The 22287-nt window shown below is 36.3% G+C and overlaps 1 protein-coding gene across 1 annotated transcript in view; it reads right to left on the bottom strand.

The window, feature by feature from the left end:
- B4GALNT3 (beta-1,4-N-acetyl-galactosaminyltransferase 3) overlaps positions 1–22287 on the bottom strand; it is a 317092-nt gene that overhangs the window by 203886 nt on the left and 90919 nt on the right. The window contains exon 2 of the mRNA XM_053718828.1: positions 14302–14405. Coding sequence (XP_053574803.1) covers positions 14302–14405 — 104 coding nt within the window. The remainder of the gene's footprint in view (positions 1–14301; positions 14406–22287) is intronic.

Raw genomic sequence — 22287 nt, 5'->3', positions numbered from 1 at the left:
GATTCACAGAGAATAGTTTCACAACAAGAAAATGAAGTATGATCACATGATGTTCTCTACCTAATGAGAACATAGTCATCTGATAGGTTAATCCAGTGGGTGTGTGTTCACACTCCACTCTGATTGGCTATCATTGTATTTAAAGGCTAGGAGACAAACCGCGATCAGGTTAGCCTTTGAGGAAGCCAGTACAATGGTGAAATGCGCATCAGGCGTACTTAGGGGATGATATCTATTTATTTAGCTGCTCACTTATGTTTTTTTCGGCCTGACACTAGGCTTTGTTGCATCCACACAGACGGGTGTTTACTCGTGCTCTCAACTGCATTTATTTAGTTAAATTTGTTGATGGGGTCAATCCCCTTTATAGTTAACTCTTTGCAGAATTGAGCTTTATTCAAGTTTACACTGAAACTATGTGGAGTTCAGCACTATAGATTGATAATAGTTTCTATGGATATCTGTCCCCTATGCTCAATTTTAATCTAAGTTTTACAACACTACACTTATTTGCACTAATTCACTTTATACATTCAATTGTATATTTTAACCGATAGAATAAAAGTTATATTTTATCTTTAACCTGACTCAGGTCATTCTCCCTGCTACTCCACATACAACTAATTGATTATTGCAAGAGTGCTTGTATAATGTCCATTTCAATTATACAATCACTGTGATTTGCTGTCACAGTGATTGTATACACAGTAACCATCATTTTTTACAGTTACTGTACTGCTGCTGGCTTGTCTCACATGCAGGCTTTCAGCAGCATACTGCTCCCAAACCTACCTAGGTATGCTTTTAAAAAAAGGATTCCAAAAGAACAAAGCAAATTAGATAGTAAAAGTAAATTGTAAAGTTGTTTAAAACTGCACGCGCTATCTGAATCATGCAAGTTTAGTTCTGACTTTACAGTGTTTTTAAGGCTGGCATTCATGTAGAATTATTCATATCAACTAATGTTTCATAATTTAAATTAATATATTCATATTTTTTTTTAAATCTATCAGAATTCCAATGTGAAACCAATGTATGTCTGATGTGATAAAAATAAATAAACAATCTAAGCCACACCAATCCATTAGATAGAACTGCTGTTTGAATTGGTAAATCAACTCCAATTCGTATAAACAATGTAACTATGAACATCTGGGTAAACACACAAAAATGAAATGAAAAAGGCATTTAACGTAGTAACATTGTAAATGAGAATGAAAGAGAAAAAGTTCAACCAGTTTAAACTTCACTGATCTTCTGTCACATATGCCTTTATAATAAGATCCCTGCAAAGTGAACTGACAGATTAGTTATGGCCATTTAGTCCCTGTGGTCATTTATAAAAAAAAATATTAAAGAGAACTGGGCTTGACACTGATCCTAGAGGGAGAGTCAAGTCCAAAAAAACTTTCATGTTTCAAATAGAGCATGTCATTTTAAACAACTTTCCAATTTACTTTTATCACCCATTTTGCTTTGTTCTCTTGGTATTCTTAATTGAAAGCTAAACCTAGTTAGGCTCATGATAATTTCTAAGACCTTTAACGCCGCCTCTTATCACATGCTTTTTTATTTACTTTTCACAACAGGGGAGAGCTAGATCATGTAGGCCATATAGATAACATTGTGATCACGCCCATGGCTTGTGGCAGACACTGCACTAATTGGCTAAAATAAAAGTCAATAGATAATTAATAAAATGTCATGTGATCAGGGGGCTGTCCGAAGATGCTTAGATACAAGTTAATCACAGAGGTAAAAAGTATATTATTATATCTGTGTTGGTTATGCAAAACTGGGGAATGGGTAATAAAGGAATTAGCTATCTTTTTAAACAACAAAAATTCCTGTATTGACTGTCCCTTTAGCTTTTGTTTAATTACTGTATGATCTATTCACTACAAATGTTTGTTCCCTGTGTTTCAACACATTGGTTATCCAAGTGTTAATAATATTGAAAGTTCCTTCATTTTGTACAATAATCTCCCATTTTCACTATATCCAAAGCCTCTGGACAAGTATATCACATCAACTGATTCACCTTTATCAATGTTCCTCTTAGAAACTGGTTTCTAATACTTGGCATTATAGAATTATCATAAAACCATGGTTATTGTAACTCATTATATTTTTTAATGAATGCACTCTTTAAATATAATTCTTTATAATCATATGTAATAGCTTCACCTATCATTTATGATAGACTTACTAGCATATAGTTTTCTTGATGAGTTCTGGTTTTCTTTTTAAACAAAGTGTACTCCATAAAACTAATGGACATTTGTCAGGTAAATGGGCACGGGTGTTAGGTGGGATCATACAATGGCCCCTCCCAAAGCTCTACCTTAAAGGGACACTGTACCCAAAAATTTTCTTTCGTGATTCAGATTGAGCATGACATTTTAAGCAACTTTCTAATTTACTCCTATTATCAAATTTTCTTCATTCTCTTGGTATCTTTATTTGAAATGCAAGAATGTAAGTTTAGATGCCGGCCCATTTTTGTGAACAACCTGGGTTGTCCTTGCTGATTGGTGGATAAATTCATCCACCAATAAAAAAGTGCTGTCCAGAGTACTGAAACCAAAAAAAAAGCTTAGATGCCTTCTTTTTCAAATAATGATAGCAAGGGAACAAAGAAAAATTGATAATAGGAGTAAATTAGAAAGTTGCTTAAAATTGCATGCTCTTTCTGAATTACAAAAGAAAACATTTGGGTTCAGTGTCCCTTTAATCTTCACCCCCTAGACCAGATTTTTTTTTTTTAAATGTATCCCCCCTCCAAACAAGCAGTGTTTTATCATCTAGGCAACTAGTAATCGCTAATCAATGATTTTACCCCTTCGTCTGGCAGTTGGCAGTGATTCGGTAGCCTGTAAACAACACAGAGAAGAGATTTTGCCCCAGTGGCTACACGGAACAAACACAGATCAGTGTTTTAACTTTCTTTATGACTTCCAGTAACACATAAGACAGTGATTTTGTCCACCCTCCTTGGCTGCCAACAGCATCACAGAGTACTGCATACAAAAGGTTGCCTCTTTTTCATCATTGAGGCCAAGAAAGCATTTACAATTGACCTCTAATGCCAGGACCTTTAAAAAACTGGACATTTAATTGTCAAGCATTTTTCTATAGATTTTACTGAACAGCCTCCTGAAATACTGGACTGTACAGTTGTATAGGGGAAACTCTATGTCTCAGGCGATTGAGTCTTGAAAAATTAAATGTTACACTGGTATTTCACGCTGCTGTCCTGTACTCAAGCAGTATTATTATCTAGAAAGAGAGGGATGTCACATTCCAAGAGAGATAGTGCTATGCTCTGCGGTGAGTATATTTGTTTGTTTTGAGAACACTTTTTGTTAACACATTTGCTACAAAATAATATGATTGACATATCTTTAGACACACCTGCTAAACTGTAGTTTAATTATTAGAATTGCGGAGAGGGAGGCAGGAGAGTTTTGCGCAACATCTTTTAGAAAAGTCTCAGACATTAGCACCTGTAAAATCTGCTGCTTGTGTCCCACTGAATGATGACGCTGACTGTAACTGCACTCTACTCTTGTACGCTAATATGCCTTATTTGAAACCGAAAGATAAGTAATACGTTTATAGTTTAAACACTGATTTGCTTTATAAGCTGATTACTGATTTAAGTTATTACAATAAGTTCCTAATAAACACTATTATTATTATACTGCATTCTTCTTGTGTCTGTTTGCCTTTTTCAGTACTATTTTGAGACCTAACTTGCGTGTCCCAGCGCCAGAGCATAACACGGCCTGAAACAGAATTTTTTTTTAAATATTTAATTTTAAAATATTGAAATTTAAAAAAAAAAAAAACACAATTAATCAAAGATGCCAAATATATCCATCATGCCCATATACCAAAGGCAAACACCACTCTATCTAACTGCAAAACGCATGCAAGAACTTCATTAACCCCAGTAATCCATGCTGGCATTTATTATAAACAGTTCCAAGTGGTAAAATGCAAATGTATTTAATTTGAGTTAACAAAATTGGCTGTGTTTGACTCAAAAATTGTAATAATGATGTTAAAGGGTCAGTCTACTTCAGAATTGTTCTTGTTTAAAGAGTTAGATGACATTGTGCTCACGCCCGTGGAGTTACATATGAGAATATGTAACTTCATGGGCGTGACCACAATGTTATCTATATGGCACACATGAACTAACACCATATAGCTGTGAAAAAATTTCAAGAGCATTAAGATAATAGGCGGCCTTCAATGACTTAGAAATTAGCATATAAACCTTCCTAGGTTTAGCTTTCAACTAAGAATACCAAGAGAACAAAGCAAATTTGATGATAAAAGTAAATTGAAAAGTTGTTTAAAATTACATGCCCTGGTTAATTAGGCAATTGATTATGTATTGTACATTCTTTCCTCTGTATTTTCTCTGTATGGACAATTTTTTTATGCATGTTCTGCAAACTGTTGGATTGAAAAATAAAGATTATAAAAAATAAAAAAATTACATGCCCTATCTGAATCATGAAAGTTTAATTTTGACTAGACTGTCCCTTTAACAACAAAAAAAACAGCAATTCCCATTTTCCAATATTGAAAAAAACTAAATATTGGCATCGACCCCATAGCTATATGTAAGCAATAGTGCCATAATAAAATATTGTAACATATCAGAGCATTTTATTTTTGCACTTTTACATTACTGTATCATTTTAAATAGATAGAGTGCACGCCAGGAAATCACATTGTAAACATCCCAAAAAAGATTTTCAAGACTGCTGAATTTAAAAAGTTAAAAAGCTGCATACATGTTTTTTAATTGCTTACAATCAGTGTTATTGTGGGGTTTTCTAATGGATTGGAATGACTTAGATTATGTAATCAGTAAATTGTTTGAGTACTACAAACAATGGAAAATCCCATATCAGATTCAGCCAAGCAAATTAATAAATGTAAAGGACTGAAAACTTTCATGATCCAGGAAGGGCAAGCAAAAAAACCTTTCCAATTTGCTTCTGTTATCAAATTTACTTTATTCTCTTGATATGTTTTGTTTGATGAGCATACCTAGGTAGGCTTATTTTAAAAAAAGTTTCCAATTTATTTCTATTTTCAAATTTGCTTCATTCTCATGTTATTCTGTGTTAAATAAATATCTAGATAGGTAGCGTGCACGTGCCTGGGGCACTACATGACAAGAAATAGTGCCTGGGGCACTACATGACACGAGATAGCTCTGCCATCTAGTGCTCTTGCTAATGTATAACATTGTTGCAAAGCTGCAGACACGTGCACACTCCTGAAAGTACCTTCCGGCTTTCCAACAAAGGATAACAAGAAAACGGGGACATTTTTTATAATAGATGTACATTGTAAAGCTGTTGTTCTATCTAAATCATGAAAGTAAATGTTTGGGTTTTATGTCCCTTAAGTCTGGAGCACTTTATAGCAGCAATTTTGCATCATATTAAATTACATGATTGTCCCTTTAACATTGCAATATTAAAATGGTTATTTGTTATCAGATTATCAGCCTTTCTTTTCTTTAATATAGTAATATAAATATTTATTTAGGCAAATTAGTAAATACAACACATTTCCTGAATAGACATCACACAATATGTATCTGACCTTTGTTGCCAAGGTACATAGAAAGCTGCAATTACTTCACTGATACCAATGTTTTATATATGTTTTTTAACAACCTTGCAGAACAACGTCACCTTTGTAAGCTTAGGGACTGGCCTTCCTACTTCAGCACAACAAAGAGGAGAAATACGAGAACTGAGTTTAACCCCAGAGAGCTTTATAATAGTCACCTGCCTAGGAGACTTAACTTCTCAGCTATATAAACAGGTAGGTAGAATTGTTTTCATGATGTGCCTGTTATTAAATGTGAGGGGATTAAAAAGGAGTGGCTAGGTGTCCTTCAAATCAAAGCTGATGACATATGGCAAGTAGATTGCAGAGATCTAATGAGGTAATGAGGAAGTAAGGGATTTGGGAACTCACACTGCATCTACTGCACAGCTACACTTATATTTACTGGATATAAACAATATCTGTGTAACTGACAGTTGTATTGATACAGTCATAAATAAAGATAAAAACAATGTATAAAATTCACATTTGGTGTTACCAGGACCTATGTTAATATGACTTTAAAGGCACACTGAACCCAAATTTTTCCTTTCGTGATTGAGATAGAGCATGCAATTTTAAGCAACTTTCTAGTTTATTTGAGAAAGAAGGCATCTAAGGTTTTTTTGGTTCAGGACTCTGGACAGCACTTTTTCATTGGTGGATGAATTTATCCACCAATCAGCAAGGACAACCCAGGTTGTTCACCAAAAATGGACGGCATCTAAACTTACATTCCTGCATTTGAAATAAAGATACCAAGAGGATGAAGAAAATTTGATAATAGGAGTAAAGTAGAAAGTCACTTAAAATTTAATGCTCTATCTGAATCACGAAAGAAAAAAATTGGGTTCAGTGTCCCTTTAAGCACACACACACACACACACATATATATATATATATATATATATATATATATATATATACTGTGTATATATATATATATATATATATATACAAACAAAGAGGTATTGGCGCACATCAATTTTCAAAAGCACAACATATTTTTTTGAACTGCTGCAAAAAAATTGCCTGCAAACAACATCAAGAGACAACTATTCTTTTTAAATAATATTGGGATCTTAGTCACACAATATGGCCATTTTTTTGCTTAGCCAGTCACCACTTACAAGGTGCCCCAATTAGACTGGTCCTAACACTACTTTGCCACAGAGGGCTGAATCCTTCCTGCTTTTACTCTCCATAATAGAATGAGACTCCCTGGCTTTTTATTCACAACTATTACACTGCCATGAGCACACCTGAGCTTGGGTGGGGTGCTTAAACCAATGGGAGATGGTCAGTCTCCCTGATTACTTTTAAATACAAATACAAAATTTGTATTTTTAGCACACCTTACAAAAATTTATATACAACATCTGTGAGTGCTGCCAATATGACCCAGTAATTACACAAACAAAGAGGTATTGGCGCACATCAATTTTCAAAAGCACAACATATTTTTTTGAACTGCTGCAAAAAAATTGCCTGCAAACAACATCAAGAGACAACTATTCTTTTTAAATAATATTGGGATCTTAGTCACACAATATGGCCATATTTTGCTTAGCCAAGCTCGGGTGTGCTCATGGCAGTGTAATAGTTGTGAATAAAAAGCCAGGGAGTCTCATTCGATTATGGAGAGTAAAAGCAGGAAGGATTCAGCCCTCTGTGGCAAAGTAGTGTTAGGACCAGTCTAATTGGGGCACCTTGTAAGTGGTGACTGGCTAAGCAAAATATGGCCATATTGTGTGACTAAGATCCCAATATTATTTAAAAAGAATAGTTGTCTCTTGATGTTGTTTGCAGGCAATTTTTTTGCAGCAGTTCAAAAAAATATGTTGTGCTTTTGAAAATTGATGTGTGCCAATGCCTCTTTGTGTAATTACTGGGTCATATTGGCAGCACTCACAGATGTTGTATATAAATTTTGTAAGGTGTACTACAAAAACAAATTTTGCATTTATATTTATATATATATATATATATATATATATATATATATATATATATATATATATATATATATATATATATATATATATACAGTATATATTTATATATGGTTTATATGTACAACCCCAATTCCAAACAAGTTGGGACAGTATGGAAAATGCAAAACATCAAACAAAAAAAGTTATTTGAAAATTAAATTCACCTTTAATGTATGAATTTAATGTATTTTTTAAAATATACACTCATTTCAAATCTGATGACTACAACAGGTTCCCAAAAATTTGGGACAGGGGCAATTTAGGACTAACAGCGTTGTGACAAGTTGAAATAAGAAGGTGAAACAGGTGAGGCAATTGTGTAATCATAATATATAAGGAGCCTCCAAAAAAGGCCTATTCCTTCAAGAGCAAGGATGGGACAAGGCTCACCAATCTGCCAACAGATGCGTCAGCGAATAATCTAACACTTTGGGAACAACATTCCCCAAAGACAAATCGGTAAGATTTTAGGCATTTCACCTTCTACAGTGCACAATATAATTAAAAGATTCAAGTAATCTGGTCAAATCTTGTTGCCTAAAAGTCAAGGCCATAAACCACTACTGAATGCGCATGATCTCACTGTCTTAAAAATCATCATGAGTCTGTAATGTATATCCTGGCATGGGCTCTGGAATACTTTGCTAAACCTTTGTCAGTCAACACTATTTGCTGCTGCATCCACAGATTTAGTTAAGGCTTTACTGTTCAAAGCTGAAGCCATAAATCAACATTGTCCAGAAGCGCCGCCAACTTCTCTGGGCTTGGTCTCATCTGAGATGGACAGTAGCACAGTGAAATCGTGTTTTGTAGTCCAACTTGTCAACATTTCAAATAGTTTTTGGAAAAAACAGCCATTGTGTTCTACGGGCCAAAGTGGAAAAGGACCATCCAATCTGTTATCAGTGTCAGGTTCAAAAGCCAGTGTCTGTCATGGTATGGGGGTGTATCAGTGACTAAGGCATGGGAAACTTCCACATCTGTGAGGGCATCATTAATGCAGAAAGATATGTATACATTTTGGATCAACATATACTGCCATCCAGATGTCATCTTTTCCAGGGACGTCCCTGCCCGGATTGCAAGCACATTGTAGTGTAAGTAGGGAGTGCGGGTGCTAGCATTGCCTGCCTACAGTCCTGATCTGTCTCCAACTGAGAATGTGTGGCACATTATGAAGCGGAAAATAAGGCAATGAAGGCCCCGTACAGTTAAACTGCGCTGTTGAAGACATGCATAATGGATGAATGGGGAAATATTCTGCTTGCTAAACTTAACCAAGTGTTATTAAAAGAAAAGGTGATGTTAGACAGTGGTAAACAGTCGACTGTCCCAACTTTTTTGGAGTGTGTTGCAGTCATCAGATTTGAAATAATGTGTTAAAAATGTTTTTTTTTTAAATATAGTACAGGGTGAATTAAGATTTCAAATGATTTTTTTTTGTTTGTTTTTTTGCATTTTCAATACTGTCCCAACTTTTTTAGAATTGGGGTTGTATATTTTATCTACATTAAAGGGATAAGAAGCCCAATTTTTTTCTTTCATGATTCAGATAGAGAATACAATCTTAAACAACTTTCCAATTTTCCTCTATTATTTAATTTGCTTCATTATTTAGGTATCCTTTTTTGAAAAGCATAGACAGGCTGGCTCGGCACCTGGGTGCTGTTTGCTGATTGGTGGCTGCACATTTAATATTAAATTAGATAATTGAAGTAAATTGCAGCTAACGCAATTAATCTCCTCCCCAACTAAAATCCCAGCAATGCTGTTGAAGAAGTGCGCCGGCAATTGCTAACCTGTCACAACCCTAATTAACGAATCCTTGGTGTCGGGATACATACCCAAACTTTTGAAGACTGCAAGAGTAGTGCCTATCTATAAAAGTGGTGAGTTAACCTTGACTACTAACTATCGCCCAATATCATTGCTCCCAGTATTGTCAAAAACCTTAGAAAAATGTGTCCATATGCAACTATGTGAGTATTACCAACAATCTAACTATCTGACCCCTGATCAATCAGGTTTTCACCCGAATCACTCCACTGCCCTCCTAAAAGTTTGCAACAACATCCATACTCGCATGGAACAAGGAGACCTAACTGGAGCAATTTTCCTTGATTTTGCAAAGGCCTTTGACACAGTGGACCACAACATACTATTGCTCAAACTAAAAAACTCAGGTATTGGTGATCGTCCGCTAACCTGGTTTCGATCATATGTATCGGATCGATCACAATATGTCTCTATTTCTGACAGCTACTCCCTTCCTCTCCCAGTCATCTGTGATGTTCTCCAAGGTTCCATTCTTGGCCCCCTACTATTCACATTATTTATAAATGATCTGCCTAATGTCTGCAAATCCTCAACTGTACACATGTACGCAGACGACACAGTAATCTATGCAAGCAAATCCGATCTGCCGCAGCTTGAGGCAGTGCTCCAAGACCAGTTCACAGAGGTAGAAAAATGGATCTCAAAAAACAAACTCTTCCTAAACACTAACAAAACTGTCACAATGATCTTTGGAATGGTACCTAAATTACACAAACTACAAAATTCCCATCTACACATCAAAACAAAATCAAATGGCACACTGACCGCAGTCCACTCTTTCAAATACTTGGGTATGTTGTTAGACCCCAATCTATCTTTTGGCCTCCACATAGAATAACTTGCATCTAAACTCTAACCAAAACTAGGTGCCCTGTACAGAAACAAATCCTGCCTCAATGAAAAGATTGTACAGCAAAGGATGATGCCAATCATGGATTACGGGGATGTAGTATATGCACCTGCACCGCAAACTCACCTTAATAAACTTAATACATTGTATAACTCGTTCTGCCGCTTTGTACTACAATGTAACTACAGGACCCACCATTGTGACATGCTAAAAGAACTAAACTGGCTGTCGCTGGAATCCAGACGCACCCTCCATCTTTCCTGCCTTGTCTTTAAGAGCCTTTCTGGGAAGCTCCCACCCTACCTGAGCAGAATGCTCTCCCCTGCTATTCCCACCTCCTATAACCTCTGATCCAGTACCAGCACATTATTTAGCTTGCCTCAATACAAAAAGAAAGCAGCTCGATCCTCCTTTCCCTACAGAGCGCCACAACTATGGAAAGACCTCCCGCACACTTTCAAACCTTCCCCAAGCCTAATATCCTTTAAGAGATCCCTCTCTACATATCTCAAAACAGAATGCACCTGTCATGTTTGATTATATATTTCCTACCTGTTCTATGTTAAATTTTGCATATATTGTGTATTATTATTGTTTTTGTATTTTATTGTACCCTATTGTATCAGTGCAATGTTTTGTGGACCCAGGACATACTTGAAAACGAGAGAAATCTCAATGTATTCTTCCTGGTAAAATATTTTATAAATAATAAAATTGGAAAGTTGTTCAAAATTGTGTGCTCTATCTGAATCATCAAAGAAAAAAATGTGTTTCCTTTCCCTTTAATTGTAACCAATTAAGGGCTAACTGTAAATATTGTTATGCTCTGTGTAGCATGTAATCAATTTGCAGCATACTTAGATGCTGCAGTTCCAGTCTTTCTAGGGAGTGTAAAGCAAGTACAGTTTTCAGAGGTATCGTATAATGAAAGCCAACAAATAAATAAGGAATTGACATAAAAGTATAAAAACCAGTGTTAACACTGCAAGGGAGTTTAAGTCCAAACTTGTACTCCCTTACAGGGTTAGCACTGTTTTTCTATACTTTTTTATGCTTTTTAATAAAAATGATATAACTTCACTGACCTTATCCGGAGCAAGCAGACTGATATTCATTGAGCACCAGAACAAATTTGTTGTGGACGTTCCTGCTTCCTGGCTCAGTGAGCTGGCACTTTGAGAATTGCCTGCATGCAACAATTAACACATTGGGGTGCTTCCACAAGATTAGTACCCTGTTTTGTCCTTTGTGTCCTTTATATTTGGGGATTGATTGATATGGTCTATTGTATATGCTTTTATATGACATACCTGCTGCACTATAGGCTGAACTGATATCGGCAGGGGCGTATTTTGTCCTAGGGAAACAAGGCACTTGCCTAGGACAGCAGATTGGAGGGGGGGGGGGGCAGCACATTTTTGTGACTATATTTATTAGTTTACAGTTATTTTAAAAGTATTATTCAGGTATATAATGGGAGATTACATTCTCGGGGTATAATAGGAGACTGCCAATTGAACTTACATTTTATTCAGCTAGCTATTGCCTTTAGTTCTGTTAACTTTTAGCACTTAGTATTGTGTTTGGGGAAGTATTATTGCTTCATGAAATCTGTGTTTGTTTATATATACAGTATATATATATATACAGTATATATATATATATATATATATATATATATATATATATATATATAAATCAATGTACATATTTGCATAGGAAATTAGTACATCTAGGCAAGTATCCCGCTTGCTTTTCACCAGAAATTCTTAATATACAATGTTTCCAATGCACAAGAGAATTGTGGGTAAGATATGCAAATTAGATATGCAAATTCTCAGTTTTTTTGCTTCAAAAATACTGTTTTGACACAGCGATCCTTTTAAACAGGATTATGACAGCAAACCAGAAATGACTCACTAGACAAGCCTGTTTCGTTCTTTTTGGAACTCATCAGTAGGAGATAGATTTCTGGTTGCTGCATTGGAAAAGCTATTTTCATGGTTAAACCAAAATTCATTAAAATTATGGGGGGAGATAAAAAACTGAAATTAAAATCCTCCATGTCTCAAAATTAAATCAATGTAAATATTTGCATAGGAAATTAGTACATCTAGGCAAGTATCCCCGCTTGCTTTGAAACAGGCTTGTCTAGTGAGTGATTTCTGGTTTGCTGTCATAATCCTGTTTAAAAGGATAGCTGTGTCAAAACAGTATTTTTGAAGCAAAAAAACTGAGAATTTGCATATCTAATTTGCATATCTTACCCACAATTCTTTTGTGCATTGGAAACATTGTATATTAAGAATTTCTGGGGAAAAGCAAGCGGGTATACTTGCCTAGATGTACTAATTTCCTATGCAAATATTTACATTGATTTAATTTTGAGACATGGAGGATTTTAATTTCAGTTTTTTATCTCCCCCCCCCCATAATTTTAATGAATTTTGGTTTATATATATATATATATATATATATATATATATATATATATATATATATATTGCAGCAATAGCTAGATGAATGCTGTTAGCTGACACTGATGGTGATGTTAAACCTATACACCTATGTTTCAACTTTGTGACTAAAGAATGAACATTTAACTTTTATTGGAGCCTGGATAATCTTTGTCATTTCTCTTTTGTATACTTTGTTTATATATATATATATATATATATATATATATATATATATATATATATATATATATATATATATATATATATATATATATATTGCAGCAATAGATAAATGTGTGTATGTGCATAACTCTGTGTGTATTGCTGACTGAAAAATATCTTGTTTTACATTAGAAAAGTCTAGTTACGAGCAGATTGTTTCAAAAGTATGTGCTTAACGGACTGGATTAAATGACTTCTAACTCATAACTGCTAATATTATCAGTAGCAGCCTTTCTCAAGCTATTTACTGTTCTACTTAGCCTCATTTCAATAACCTAACACTTGCCTTTATGAAAACTTCACATCATTATTATGAAAGTATCTGTGATTCTTAGTTTCCCTAACCCTCATTGTTTCAAGGCTCTGGTGCATATTTCCAATTCTTTGAATGTTTTGTAAAAAGTTGTATTGTTTTGTTTCTCTCATTCTCATTATGCTGTTGTAGTAAATTTCATATTGGTCTTTCTTTTTAGTGATAAATCATGTACCTATTTGTAATATCTTTTCATGTGTATGTAACCTGTCTTTTCTCAATAAATAGAATTAAAAAAACATTAATATTTCACAATTCTTATATCTTTATATGTTAGGTGTTATACTTTTTATTTGGTGCAGTGTCTATGGCAACTGCTGGGCCTGGCACGGTTTTTATCTGAGGGGGAGTGGCTTATAGGCATTTAAATGTTTGCTGGTTTCTTTCAAGCTTTTTGTCTGCGGAAGGGGAGTCTATCCGAGAAATGTTACCATTCCAAGAAATGAAAATCCAGCGACTGGAATACTTTGGACATTTATTATGTATAGATAGAGATAGATAGATTATAGATATATATAAATAGATAGATATAATGTATATACTGTGTGTATATATATATATATATATATATATATATGTGTGTCTGTAGATAGATAGATAGATAGATAGATAGATAGATAGATAGATAGATAGACAGATTAATAGATATAAATATATAGACAAATAGATAGAATATCTCACCATGCGCCAGTCACAGCAATTTAAAAGGCAAAGCACAAAAAATGGTGCTAACAGCTAAAGCATTTGCTCCAAGTAAATGTAAACATAGTTTTACCATAGTAACCACCCAGTGATAAAATGAAGAATGGAGCCATTACATCTCGCACATTACTCTGCTGTACGGGCTAATAACACTTTTTATTATGGCATAAACAAACTGAATATTATGGTGATTCAAGTCCAGTGAGTGCATCTTGAGCAAGCACCCTGGCAGACATATGCACATTTATTATGTTTTTAGTCAACAGTTTCACATAATCTCACCTCTTTGTTTTGTTTTGGGGGTTGGTAAAATTCAAGGTTTGGATGCACGGCAGGAATATTGTTTTGTGCCAGAGCTTTGCCCAGCTCTCTCCAACTGCTGTATCCTGATTAAAACAAATAGAAATAAAGATAAACAAAGAAGGATGCAAGATAAAGAGGTGGCATAATGCTTAAAAAGCAAGATAAGTTTAAAGAGACACTAAAGGACCATTAAAGGGACAGTCAACCATAGAATTGTTATTGTTTTAAAAGATAGATAATCCCTTTATTACTCATTCCCCAGTTTTGCATAATTAACACAGTTATATTAATGTACTTTTTACCTTTGTGATTACCTTGTATCTAGGAACCTTCTTCCAGCCCCCTGATCACATGACTGTGACTGTTTATTATCTATTGTCTTAAATTTAACATTGTATTGTGCTAGATCTTAAATAACCTCCTGTGCCTGAACACAGTGTTATCTATATAGCCCATGTGTACTCTCTGTCTCTTTGTGTTGAAAAGAGATTTAAAAAGCATGTGATAAGAGGCAGCCCTCAAAGGCTTAGAAATTAGCATATGAGCCTACCTAGGTTTAGTTTAAACTAAGAATACCAAGAGAAAAAAGCAAATTTGATGATAAAAGTAAATTGGAAAGTCAATTAAAATTAAAAGTCCTATCTGAATAATGAAAGTTTAATTTATACTTGACTGTCCCTTTAAATAAAGTAGAATTGCATAATACACACATACATAATAAAAAATGAGTAGTCAATCACAGGTGAGGATGGTTACCTTTAATAGTATTTCAAACCCCTTTGTGTCAACTTGTGTTCATGTTATCAGGCCAAAATCACCAGGGTATGTAAACTTTTGATCAGGGTCATTTGGGTAGTTTCTGTTGTCATTATGATTTAAAAAGAGTAAACACAGTTGATTGATAATAAATAGCTTCAGCCAAACACTAACCATGAGTGAAAGAAAAGTTTTTGTGTTATCATTCATATTCTCTGAAAAATGGCCAAGAAATCATAAATTCTGCCAGGGTATGTAAACTTATGAGCACAACTGTAAGCCTCAGTCACCTCTGCACCTTGTGTTATTTCCTTTCCTATTCCTTTGGTCGAATGACTGGGGTTCGTGGGAAGGGAAGTGATATTTATCAGCTTTGCTGTGATGCTCTTTGCCTCCTCCTGCTGGCCAGGAGTGATATTCCCAACAGTAATCGATGATCCCGTGGACTCACCGTGTCATGAAATAAATACATTTAACAGGTAAGCATAAATTTAGTTTTTTCTGAAAGTCCACATTTGGTGTTCGTGTGTTCGGGCTGCCTCTCCTACACCCCCTCTTTCCTGTAGCCACCACCCCCTCTCCCTCAGTCCTGGTTGTAAGGGAAACAGATGCTGCTTCAGAGATTTAAGGTGCGTATCAGTTATTATAATGATGAGGCTACACACTACCTAAGACTTTTTTTTCTCTTGTGCTTGTCATTCGCCCTTTTAACGCAGCACTGATTTGCAAGAAACTTGTTATACCTCAGTGAGTTTACTCCCTCTATTCACAGTAACCCGCTGAAGCCCTCTTCAAGGGGCCAGGCACATTATCTCATTAGCTTCATTTTAAATCCCTTTCTGAGTTACTTCAGTCTTCATAAAAGCTCCATTGTTTAGTCCCTCAGATTCTACTGCCTGCCACTCCACAAACATCAGGGTCCAGCTATCATGTTCTGCCTGTATAAATCATTATAGAGCCTTATTGCTCCCATCACCTGACATAAATCCTTATAGAGCCTTATTGCTCCCATCACCTGTATAAATCATTATAGAGCCTTATTGCTCCCATCACCTGCAATAAATCATTATAGAGCCTTATTGCTCCCATCACCTGTATGAATCATTATAGAGCCTTACTGCTCCCATGACCTGCCATAAATCATTATAGAGCCTTACTGCTCCCATCACCTGTATAAATCATTATAGAGCCTTACTGCTCCCATCACCTGTATAAATCATTATAGAGCCTTACTGTTCCCATCACCTGTATAAATCATTATAGAGCCTTACTGCTCCCATCACCTGTATAAATCATTATAGAGCCTTACTGCTCCCATCCCCTGCCATAAATCATTATAGAGCCTTACTGCTCCCTGTATAAATCATTATAGAGCCTTACTGCTCCCATCACCTGCATAAATCATTATAGAGCCTTATTGCTCCCATCACCTGTATGAATCATTATAGAGCCTTACTGCTCCCATCACCTGTATAAATCATTATAGAGCCTTACTGCTCCCTGTATAAATCATTATAGAGCCTTACTGCTCCCTGTATAAATCATTATAGAGCCTTACTGCTCCCATCACCTGCCATACATCATTATAGAGCCTTACTGCTCCCATCACCTGTATAAATCATTATAGAGCCTTACTGCTCCCTGTATAAATCATTATAGAGCCTTACTGCTCCCTGTATAAATCATTATAGAGCCTTACTGCTCCCATCACCTGACATAAATCATTATAGAGCCTTATTGCTCCCATCACCTGTATAAATCATTATAGAGCCTTACTGCTCCCATCACCTATATAAATCCTTATAGAGCCTTACTGCTCCCTGTATAAATCAATATAGAGCCTTACTGCTCCTATCACCTGTATAAATCATTATAGAGCCTTACTGCTCCCATCACCTATATAAATCCTTATAGAGCCTTACTGCTCCCATCACCTGCCATAAATCATTATAGAGCCTTACTGCTCCTATCACCTGTATAAATCATTATAGAGCCTTACTGCTCCCATCACCTGCCATAAATCATTATAGAGCCTTACTGCTCCCATCACCTGCCATAAATCATTATAGAGCCTTACTGCTCCCATCACCTGCCATAAATCATTATAGAGCCTTATTGCTCCCATCACCTGTATAAATCATTATAGAGCCTTACTGCTCCCATCACCTGTATAAATCCTTATAGAGCCTTACTGCTCCCTGTATATATCATTATAGAGCCTTACTGCTCCCATCACCTGCCATAAATCATTATAGAGCCTTACTGCTCCCATCACCTGCCATAAATCATTATAGAGCCTTACTGCTCCCATCACCTGTATAAATCATTATAGAGCCTTACTGCTCCCATCACCTGTATAAATCATTATAGAGCTTTACTGCTCCCATCACCTGCCATAAATCATTATAGAGCCTTACTGCTCCCATCACCTGTATAAATCATTATAGAGCCTTACTGCTCCCATCACCTGTATAAATCATTATAGAGCCTTACTGCTCCCATCACCTGTATAAATCATTATAGAGCCTTACTGCTCCCATCACCTGTATAAATCATTATAGAGCCTTACTGCTCCCATCTCCTGTATAAATCATTATAGAGCCTTACTGCTCCCATCACCTGTATAAATCATTATAGAGCCTTACTGCTCCCATCACCTGTATAAATCATTATAGAGCCTTACTGCTCCCATCACCTGTATAAATCATTATAGAGCCTTACTGCTCCTATCTCCTGTATAAATCATTATAGAGCCTTACTGCTCCCTGTATATATCATTATAGAGCCTTACTGCTCCCATCAACTGCATAAATCATTATAGAGCCTTACTGCTCCCATCACCTGTATAAATCATTATAGAGCCTTACTGCTCCCATCACCTGTATAAATCATTATAGAGCCTTACTGCTCCCATCACCTGTATAAATCATTATAGAGCCTTACTGCTCCCATCACCTGTATAAATCATTATAGAGCCTTACTGCTCCCATCACCTGTATAAATCATTATAGAGCCTTACTGCTCCCATCACCTGTATAAATCATTATAGAGCCTTACTGCTCCCATCACCTGTATAAATCATTATAGAGCCTTATTACTCCCATCACCTGTATAAATCATTATAGAGCCTTACTGCTCCCATCACCTGCCATAAATCATTATAGAGCCTTACTGCTCCCATCACCTGCCATAAATCATTATAGAGCCTTACTGCTCCCATCACCTGTATAAATCATCATAGAGCATTACTGCTCCCATCACCAGTATAAATCATTATAGAGCCTTACTGCTCCCATCTCCTGTATAAATCATTATAGAGCCTTACTGCTCCCTGTATATATCATTATAGAGCCTTACTGCTCCCATCAACTGCATAAATCATTATAGAGCCTTACTGCTCCCATCACCTGTATAAATCATTATAGAGCCTTACTGCTCCCATCACCTGTATAAATCATTATAGAGCCTTACTGCTCCCATCACCTGTATAAATCATTATAGAGCCTTACTGCTCCCATCACCTGTATAAATCATTATAGAGCCTTACTGCTCCCATCACCTGTATAAATCATTATAGAGCCTTACTGCTCCCATCACCTGTATAAATCATTATAGAGCCTTACTGCTCCCATCACCTGTATAAATCATTATAGAGCCTTACTGCTCCCATCGCCTGTATAAATCATTATAGAGCCTTACTGCTCCCTGTATAAATCATTATAGAGCCTTATTGCTCCCTGTATAAATCATTATAGAGCCTTACTGCTCCTTATATAAATCATTATAGAGCCTTACTGCTCCTATCACATGCCATAAATCCTTATAGAGCCTTACTGCTCCCATCACCTGCCATAAATCATTATAGAGCCTTACTGCTCCCATCACCTGTATAAATCATTATAGAGCCTTACTGCTCCCATCACCTGTATAAATCATTATAGAGCCTTACTGCTCCCATCACTTGCCATACATCATTATAGAGCCTTACTGCTCCCATCACCTGTATAAATCATTATAGAGCCTTACTGCTCCCATCACCTGTATAAATCATTATAGAGCCTTACTGCTCCCATCACCTGCCATACATCATTATAGAGCCTTACTGCTCCCATCACCTGTATAAATCATTATAGAGCCTTACTGCTCCCATCACCTGTATAAATCATTATAGAGCCTTACTGCTCCCATCACCTGTATAAATCATTATAGAGCCTTACTGCTCCCATCACCTGCCATAAATCATTATAGAGCCTTACTGCTCCCATCATTACCTGTATAAATCATTATAGAGCCTTACTGCTCCCATCACCTGTATAAATCATTATAGAGCCTTACTGCTCCCATCACCTGTATAAATCATTATAGAGCCTTACTGCTCCCATCGCCTGTATAAATCATTATAGAGCCTTACTGCTCCCTGTATAAATCATTATAGAGCCTTACTGCTCCCTGTATAAATCATTATAGAGCCTTACTGCTCCCATCACCTGTATAAATCATTATAGAGCCTTACTGCTCCCATCACCTGTATAAATCATTATAGAGCCTTACTGCTCCCATCACCTGTATAAATCAATATAGAGCCTTACTGCTCCTATCACCTGTATAAATCATTATAGAGCCTTACTGCTCCCATCACCTGCCATAAATCATTATAGAGCCTTACTGCTCCCATCACCTGTATAAATCATTATAGAGCCTTACTGCTCCCATCACCTGACATAAATCATTATAGAGCCTTACTGCTCCCATCACCTGCCATAAATCATTATAGAGCCTTACTGCTCCCATCACCTGTATAAATCATCATAGAGCATTACTGCTCCCATCACCTGTATAAATCATTATAGAGCCTTACTGCTCCCATCTCCTGTATAAATCATTATAGAGCCTTACTGCTCCCTGTATATATTATTATAGAGCCTTACTGCTCCCATCAACTGCATAAATCATTATAGAGCCTTACTGCTCCCATCACCTGTATAAATCATTATAGAGCCTTACTGCTCCCATCACCTGTATAAATCATTATAGAGCCTTACTGCTCCCATCACCTGTATAAATCATTATAGAGCCTTACTGCTCCCATCATCTGTATACTGTATAAATCATTATAGAGCCTTACTGCTCCCATCACCTGTATAAATCATTATAGAGCCTTACTGCTCCCATGACCTGTATAAATCATTATAGAGCCTTACTGCTCCCATCGCCTGTATAAATCATTATAGAGCCTTACTGCTCCCATCACCTGTATAAATCATTATAGAGCCTTACTGCTCCCTGTATAAATCATTATAGAGCCTTATTGCTCCCTGTATAAATCATTATAGAGCCTTACTGCTCCCTATATAAATCATTATAGAGCCTTACTGCTCCCATCACCTGCCATAAATCCTTATAGAGCCTTACTGCTCCCATCACCTGCCATAAATCATTATAGAGCCTTACTGCTCCCATCACCTGTATAAATCATTATAGAGCCTTACTGCTCCCATCACCTGTATAAATCATTATAGAGCCTTACTGCTCCCATCACCTGCCATACATCATTATAGAGCCTTACTGCTCCCATCACCTGTATAAATCATTATAGAGCCTTACTGCTCCCATCACCTGTATAAATCATTATAGAGCCTTACTGCTCCCATCACCTGCCATACATCATTATAGAGCCTTACTGCTCCCATCACCTGTATAAATCATTATAGAGCCTTACTGCTCCCATCACCTGTATAAATCATTATAGAGCCTTACTGCTCCCATCACCTGTATAAATCATTATAGAGCCTTACTGCTACCATCACCTGCCATAAATCATTATAGAGCCTTACTGCTCCCATCATTACCTGTATAAATCATTATAGAGCCTTACTGCTCCCATCACCTGTATAAATCATTATAGAGCCTTACTGCTCCCATCACCTGTATAAATCATTATAGAGCCTTACTGCTCCCATCGCCTGTATAAATCATTATAGAGCCTTACTGCTCCCTGTATAAATCATTATAGAGCCTTACTGCTCCCTGTATAAATCATTATAGAGCCTTACTACTCCCATCACCTGTATAAATCATTATAGAGCCTTACTGCTCCCTGTATAAATCATTATAGAGCCTTACTGCTCCCATCACCTGTATAAATCATTATAGAGCCTTATTGCTCCCTGTATAAATCATTATAGAGCCTTACTGCTCCCATCACCTGTATAAATCATTATAGAGCCTTACTGCTCCCATCACCTGCCATAAATCATTATAGAGAATTACTGCTCCCATCATCTGTATAAATCATTATACAGCCTTACTGCTCCCATGACCTGTATAAATCATTATAGAGCCTTACTGCTCCCATCGCCTGTATAAATCATTATAGAGCCTTACTGCTCCTATCACCTGTATAAATCATTATAGAGCCTTACTGCTCCCTGTATAAATCATTATAGAGCCTTATTGCTCCCTGTATAAATCATTATAGAGCCTTACTGCTCCCTATATAAATCATTATAGAGCCTTACTGCTCCCATCACCTGCCATAAATCCTTATAGAGCCTTACTGCTCCCATCACCTGCCATAAATCATTATAGAGCCTTACTGCTCCCATCACCTGTATAAATCATTATAGAGCCTTACTGCTCCCATCACCTGTATAAATCATTATAGAGCCTTACTGCTCCCATCACCTGCCATACATCATTATAGAGCCTTACTGCTCCCATCACCTGTATAAATCATTATAGAGCCTTACTGCTCCCATCACCTGTATAAATCATTATAGAGCCTTACTGCTCCCATCACCTGCCATACATCATTATAGAGCCTTACTGCTCCCATCACCTGTATAAATCATTATAGAGCCTTACTGCTCCCATCACCTGTATAAATCATTATAGAGCCTTACTGCTCCCATCACCTGTATAAATCATTATAGAGCCTTACTGCTACCATCACCTGCCATAAATCATTATAGAGCCTTACTGCTCCCATCATTACCTGTATAAATCATTATAGAGCCTTACTGCTCCCATCACCTGTATAAATCATTATAGAGCCTTACTGCTCCCATCACCTGTATAAATCATTATAGAGCCTTACTGCTCCCATCGCCTGTATAAATCATTATAGAGCCTTACTGCTCCCTGTATAAATCATTATAGAGCCTTACTGCTCCCTGTATAAATCATTATAGAGCCTTACTACTCCCATCA

Source organism: Bombina bombina, chromosome 6, assembly GCF_027579735.1.
Source record: "Bombina bombina isolate aBomBom1 chromosome 6, aBomBom1.pri, whole genome shotgun sequence".
Taxonomy (NCBI): Eukaryota; Metazoa; Chordata; class Amphibia; order Anura; family Bombinatoridae; genus Bombina; species Bombina bombina.
The sequence above is the reverse complement of the archived record's forward strand: the minus strand, read 5'-3'. Positions and strand labels throughout refer to the sequence as shown.